Raw genomic sequence first — 7,661 nt, forward strand, 5'->3', positions numbered from 1 at the left:
GAACCAAGAGAACGTTGTACACAATAACAGCCACGTTGTGTGATGAGAAATATTGATAAACTTAACCCTTCCTGGCAATACAAGGATCTAAGACATCTCCAAAGGCCTTGTGATGGAAAATGCTATCCACATCTAAAGAAAGAACCATGGAGTTTGAATGCAGATCTAAGCATACTATTTGCTATTTTATTTTTCTTCTGTTGAGCTTTGTTTCCTCTTTCTGGTGGTTCCTCCTATTGGTTCTAATCCTTACTTACAACATCACTAATGTGAAAATGTGATTAATAGGAATGTATTATGTATAGCCTATATCAGATTGTGCACCATCTTGGGGAGGGTGCTGGGGAGGGAGAGGGAGAAAAATCTTAAACTCAAAAGCATGTGGAAGTGATTGTGATAAATCAAAATAAATTAATTAAAAAAAAAAGACATCAAAAACTAAACAGGGAGCCACAGAGGCTTGGGCTGGGGCCTATTATTGGCCATTCAAAGATAGCCAGAGTAGGTTTAAAGGCTTTGTGTCAAGTAGCTCCAATTGAATCACAATGGTCTTTTAAAAAGCCTGTTTTTCTAGAGCTAGATTTCAAAAAATTTTCAAAGAAAACTGCACAGGACAAAAAGTAAATTGTCCCAATTTCTTAAAAATAAATACGGGAAAAATATTTTTTTTAAAAAAACCTAGCCTCCAAACCCCAAAATATCTTAGAAAATATAACTGACCAGAAATTGTTGTTGTTGTTGTTATTGTTGTTGTTTGTCCTTCACTCTTGAAGAGGCCCAATGAGGGTGATGTCTTGACTTTCAAGTGAATTGGATTTAAGTGAGGGAAAACTGCATAAAATCATCAGCCTTGGTCTTTCCTCCAGAGTTTTCGTGTGACATAAATCTAAGTTATAATGGAGATGTCCCAAATCTGTGAGACTTAATGATCAATGCCTACTTCTGATGATTCAGATAGGAACCTTCTAAAGAAATCTTGAAAATATTTTTAGAGATTACAAATCCTGGGTAAGAAACCAAAGGCCATAGGAGCAGAGGTAATATTTTCATCATTGCTTCTAATCAAAAAGTAGAGGATTCATGAGAGCAAAGTTGATTTAGGATGTGAACATCTGATTAACAGGAATGAATGGATTTATGGGTATCTCATTATTCAGGAGGGAGGGTTCTTGGGTAAGAATAGAATGTAGTAAAAATAAATATTTGCCTAAAGACTTGTGAAGCTGATCAAGAGGTCTTTAAATTCAAATGCCAGAGGTGATGAGAAAATTGACCATATATATCTGCCAAGCTAAATATCACAGAAAGTAGCTGATATGACATGAGAAGAAGATTATTCATGGAGGGGCCCAGTAATTCATAGGGAAGTAATAATGCCTCTTCCCATTTTCAAAAATGAAAAAAGAATAGAATCTACATACTATGAGCTAATCAGGTTGATTGAGAAAAGCATGATCTCAAATAAGGTAACAGCAAAAATAAACTTGATTAGAAGAAATAAATAGGAAAATTACATTATGCTTAAATACACTATAGGCAATTAATATCAATATGTATTAATATATGTACAGCAAAAGAAATAGCATCTAAATTCTTAAAGGAATAACTGAATGAATTATAAGGGAAAATAGAGAACAAATCTATAATGGGGGGAAGAGGGGAATCAATGTGCTTCTTTCAGATCTAGACAAATCCAACCAAAAATAAATATGAAAGTAGTTAGAAAGGGAAGGAGATTTTAGAAAAGTTAGAAATGCACCTTGAGACAGCTGGTTGAAACAGTGGAAAGTGCACTGGACCTGGAGTCAGGAAGACTTAAGTTAAATCAGATACTTACTACTTGTATGGTCCTGGGCAAGTCACTTTTAACTTTGCCTCAGTTTCCTCATCTGTAAAATGAGCTAGAGAAGGAAATGACAAACTATTCCAGTATTTTTGCCAAGAAAACCCCAAAATGGGGTCACAATAATTAGGCATGCCTGAAAATGACTGAACAACAGCAACAACATATGTCAGGTATTGTGCTAAGCACTAGTGATACAAAGAAAGGCAAAAGATAGTCCCTACCCTTGAGGAGCTCATAGTTTAATGGAGGAGACAACATGTAAATGGCTATGTACAGACAAATATAGACAAGATAAACTGGTGATATTTAATAGATGGAAGAAAAGAATTAAGGGGGATTAGGACATTCACATGGTCATTGTTACTTGAACTGCTATTGTATACTTAGGCTATTTATCTGAAATTACATACCTGTTGGGTCATATGGAATACGGTTCTCAAAATTTTTCCTCAGATAATTAGGTATTTGCTTCTTTTCTTCTTTTTGTTCCCTTTCATCTTTCTCTTCCTGGAAATCTGATTCTTCAGAAACCGTATACTCAATTACATGGTGTTCAGTAGAATCTGAAATGAAAATCTTACCAATTAAATATGTAGCATATAATATATATCTATTTATCATCCCACAAGCCAATAGCAAATTCTGAATTGGGATTCTTCTAAGAGTCCTCTATTCTTTTTTCCATTTAAAAAAATTTTCATGTAACAAGTGCTTTTTAAAAAGTTAATTCGTCTCTCCTAATACCCCCTCCCCATTAAGCAAAATTATTTTTTAAATCCCTCAATACATGTCTACATAATTTAGCAAAACAAATTCCTACTTTGGCCATGTCCAAAAGCGTATGACTTTTTTGGTATTTTTAAGTTCATTACCTCTCTGTCAAGAGGTAGGTGGCATGTTTCATCTTTATTCTTTTGGACCTGTGGTTTATCATTTTGTTGATCCGAGTTCTAAAGCCTTTCCTTTCCCAGATTTTCTCTATAATATTGATATTATTGTATAAATTGTTTTCCTAGTTCTGCTCACTTCAGTCTGCATTAGTTCCTCTGAAATTGTCCATTTCATCGTTTCTCATAGCACAGTAATATTCCACTATATTCAATATATCACAATTTGTTTAGCCATTCCCAAATAGAAGAAATAGTTCTCTATTCTGCTGATGTCTCTCCTCACTCCCCCGCTCCCCAGCCAATTACCATCATATTGGTTCACCAATCAAGGCCATAGATTGTAGGGTCAGGGATGGGATCCAAAATTTAGAACTGGAAGAGACCTCAGAAGTCACCTACTTTAAGCCCACTCATTTTCTAGATGAGCAAACTAAAGCCTAGGGAAGTTAAGCAAGCATAAGAGACAGTTATTTTAAAGACAGCATAGTTTAGCTTTAGAAATGGAGACATGATGAAAGAGATGGGGTTGATCAGGACTCACAATATAGAAAATAAGGCAACTCCTCCCACACAACAATGCCTCCATCTAAGCATTATTTCTCTGTCAAATTTACATTTCTAAAAACAAAGCATATTAGAAAATAATGAGGATGAAATAAGACCTGAAAAAGCAAAAATACGAAAATGGAATGGAAGAGAGAAATTAAATTTGGTGCTTTAGAAGATTTCTCTCCATAAGGGTTACATGGGTAATAATGAAGGAACAAATAAGGAATCATAAAATAAGAGTCAGAATTGACTTGAATAGAAGAAAAACCATGAGAACAGAGCAGAAGAAAACTCCTTGAAAAGAAAATGTGACTCAAAATGAGAGGCTCTACTAGAGACAGAGAAGGAAAATGCTGGACTTTACTCTTAACTGGGCTGGGAAAGAGGAGAGGGCAATACAGAAACAGACAACAACTTAAGTAAACTCAAAGAACTTGGAATAGGACAAGTAAATGAGATTGGGAGGGAGAACAGCGGGAACACACTAACATCAGTCCCTACAATTCCCATGGTCGCCACTTTGGTTAAGGCCCTTACCTCCACTCACTGAACTGCATAGAAAGAAAGATAATCTCCGTCCTCAAGTAGCTTACAATCTAACAGGGAAAGATAATAAAAGGGGGCATGACGTTCCATAGAGTTGAAACCAAAGCTGGCTGCTGGTAGAAAATTTAAAGTTATGATCCCAGCCCTCTTTAAAGGAATGCTTTGGAGTAAGTTTAGTGGCTCCATCCTTCAGTCCTCCATTCGGAGTGGATAGGCAACTAGGGGAGTTGGAAAGGGGTTGAGAATCAAAAATTGAATCAATCTCGATAAGACTTAGATGATCAGTTTATCCTGGGTGAGGCATGATGTTCACTGGAGATGAAACCAAGCAGAACTTGGAAATGGAAAACGGAGTCCGATTCAGCCAAAGGACTGATCTTGCCAGTTGAGCTCACTCCTCCATCCCTAGTGATGGGATAAAGTCTGACTTTATTCATAGGAACATGATTTAAGGCTCACTGAAAGAGGTACCAAAGAGACTCTTAAAGTACACAAGTACTTTATAAACCTGTTCTAAAGAATTTTCTGTAAAATATTTCAGACTATATTTAATTTATATCGCTCCCCTTTAAAAATCACGTAAAACTTCTTTCCATCATCATGAAATATTGCAGAAACTGACAAACCTGAAAATCGCACTTTACATACTGAACCGCTAGGAGTCACCACCTCAGACTTGGTAGTTATTGCAGAAGTTAAAGTCAAGTCTTCTTGTTGTGCTGTATCTGTTTCTGCAATTTCAGTGGGCTGACAAACCTCTAAAATCACTTTATTTAGATCTTCTCTCTTTTTAGATTTATGAATCCTAGAATAATGGAGAAAATAATGTTGGGGGTAATTAAATATTCAAAGATTTTTATTTATAATTAAAGACATAGCTTCTTTAAACTTAATGTACAATTAACTTTACTCCATATTATCTATAATTTGGAAAAATTAAAATAGATACCTAAACTGTCAAAACATAACTGTTAAGTTAAAATATATTTCATTATAGATCTCTTTGCTTCTAAATATTTGAGTAAAAATTTGAAAAGCACATATCAAATGCCAACAGAGGAATATTATCAAATTCTAAGCAGCTGTAAATGCTTTTAACTAAAGATTATTTTAATACTTTAACAATTATCATTGATTATTAGACAATTTACACTTGATAAAAATTTAAAGATTGATCTAGTTTAATCTCCTTATTTTTATGAATGAAGAAACTGGGAAACAAAAAGGTTAAATGACTTGGCAGTGGCAAATCTGGGCCCTAGAGCTCTGATCTCCCTAACTCCCAGGACCCTGTGCTTTTCCCACTAAATTATCCAGCCTTCCTAGGTGAAAAATAAAAACCAACAACAACAACAACAAAAAAAAAACCAACCAAACAAGACATGAATAGAACTCAAAACTTAACATTATTGGCTGCAAGCTAAATGGTTAACCTTTACTTAGCTATTAAAGATATATATTCAACAAGACGTAGGATCACTACATGTACTTTTTATCCAAGACACTAAAGGTGTTACCAAGGTAGAAAAATTCAGGGTCTGCTCAAGATCATCCCAATACAAGTTAGCAAAGGAAGAGGTTTCTATTGAAAGAATACACTGAAATATTTTAAAGACATTGATTAAAAAAACCACAACTTTTTTTCAATTCAATGAGACAGGAAATATAACTTATGTACAGAGTTAGAATCAGATGGCTTTGCTCTTGCTTATGTGCCTTCTCTCACTGCTACCAAGTCTACTATGGGGAAGCTATATTCATTTGGAAATTCTCTCTTTATATTGAACTAAAATCTACTTTTAGGAATTTTTACCCATTGAGTCTAGTCCACCTTAATGAAGGGGGAAGGGAAAAAGCATTTATGTAGCACCTATTATGTGCCAGATACTGTGCTAAGCATGTTTACAAATATTATCTAATTTGATCCTCACAACAACCCTGGTAGGTAAGTGCTATTATTATTCCATTTTACAGGTGAGGAAACTGAGTCAAACAGAGTTTAAGTTACTTCCTCAGGGTCACACAGCTACTAAGCATCTAAGCCTAGATTTGAACCTGGGTCTTTTGGACTCCAGGCCCAATACTCTATCTACTGTGCCTCCAGATACCTCAATTGCCTTATGGAATACCAAAGGAACAAATTTTTCCTCGATTAAAACACTTCAATTATTTGAAGACATACATCTGTGACACTTTCCCCTAGTCTCTTCTTCGGCAGGATAAACATGTCCAATTCCTTTAAACATTTCTCACATCACATGACTTTCCATTTATGCAATAAATATTTAATAAGCAGCTATTATGGTTCAAGGCTATTTGGGAATCTCAGAAGGTAGAGCTACCAAGAGTAATGTTGTTGGTCCTTTGTTCTCAAAGAGCACCAATGATATCATAAGTGTGATATCTTGACTTGCACATGAATCGGATACAGTTCTTAAGATAACATTGTTGTTTTTGTACACAAGGTTCTCTTGGTTCTGCTCACATCACTCTTCATTATTTCGTGCAAGTCTATCCATGTTTTTCCAAGATCAAGTTCACCATTTCTTAAAGCATAGAAGTATTCCATCACAATCATATACCATGTATATCCTGTTTAACTAAACTCCTTAACTTCATAATTCCTAAGCCCTTTTAAATTCCACAACTGAATCCTTCACTCCCCTTCAGCCACACAGAGGGATGGTCACAAATTAGATCTCACCATTACCCATGAATGTTCAATTTCCCTAAATAAAAACTCTGATATTCTCCTCTCTGACCATGATCTCTTACATCATTCCACTTCTCCCTATGTGCTTCACCCCTCCTACACCTGAGCATAAGTTACCCTCATCAAGACTCAATTCCCTCCACCCCTCAGAAAGTACTTGATCTCGTCCCTCTCATCTTTTCCCCTCTCACAGACGGCATCCACAAACATCTACCTTCTCTCCTGAATCCTCAATCTTTTCTCATCATCTGGTTCATTGTTTATTGCCTTCAAACAGGCCTAAGTCTCATCTGTCCTTAAAAAAAAAAACAAACAAAAAATCTTCCCTTGACCCTATCTCTACTCAATCTATATTTCTCTTAATTTTCTCAGCCAAACACTTTGAAAAAGTTATCTCTACTCATTTTTTCACTTCTTCTTCTTTCACTCACTTCTCAACCTTTTTGCAATCTTGGCTTCTGATATTGTCACGCAACTGAAACTGATCCCTCCAAAAGTCACCAATGTTCTCTTATTCGCTAAATCTGATGGTCTTTTGCCAGTTCTCAGCCTTTGTGACCTATCTCCTGCTGGCCACCCTAGATACTTTCACCTTTCTGAGTTGTTGTGACACTATTCTCTCTTGATTGACTTCTACCAGTTTGATCACACTCAGCCTCCTTTGCTGGCTCATCATCCACGTCTGCCCCCTAACTCACAGTGTTCCCCAAGATTCAATCCTAGTCCTTCTTCTTTTCTCCCTGCAAATTCTTGGTAAATTCATCACATTTCATGCAGATAACTCCCAGATCTATACATCTAGCCTCAGTCTTTGCCTTGAGTTTCAATTCCCCATCACCAAATGCCTATTGGAAATTTCAAAATGGGTGTGCCAGAGACATCTTAAACTCAACAGATCCAAAATGGAAGTCATTATCATTTCCCCTAAAAGATCCCCTCTTCCAAATTTCCCTATTCCTGTGAAAGACATCCATCATCATTCCAGTCTCCCAGGAATTAGTTTGGATTCCTCACTCTTCCTTGCACCACCTATGTTGCCAGATCTTGCCATTTCTAGCTTCACAGTAGCTCTTGAATCCAAACTCTTCTCTCCACTTATAGAGCTACCACTTTAGCT

At 36.0% G+C, this 7,661-nt stretch overlaps 1 protein-coding gene across 1 annotated transcript in view; it reads right to left on the bottom strand.

Moving 5' to 3' along the window:
• The window catches only part of LOC114049395 (dynein heavy chain 14, axonemal-like), a 343,809-nt gene extending 339,063 nt beyond the window's left edge, over positions 1 to 4,746 (bottom strand). Inside the window, exons 1-3 of the mRNA XM_027870678.1 lie at positions 4,742 to 4,746; positions 4,458 to 4,636; positions 2,257 to 2,409 (exon numbers count right to left, since the gene is read on the bottom strand). Of these exons, the coding sequence (XP_027726479.1) occupies positions 2,257 to 2,409; positions 4,458 to 4,636; positions 4,742 to 4,746 (337 nt within the window). The remainder of the gene's footprint in view (positions 1 to 2,256; positions 2,410 to 4,457; positions 4,637 to 4,741) is intronic.
• Positions 4,747 to 7,661: the final 2,915 nt, after the last annotated feature.

The sequence above is a fragment of the Vombatus ursinus genome, unplaced genomic scaffold (assembly GCF_900497805.2).
Source record: "Vombatus ursinus unplaced genomic scaffold, bare-nosed wombat genome assembly UNPS02014798.1, whole genome shotgun sequence".
Lineage (NCBI taxonomy): Eukaryota > Metazoa > Chordata > Mammalia > Diprotodontia > Vombatidae > Vombatus > Vombatus ursinus.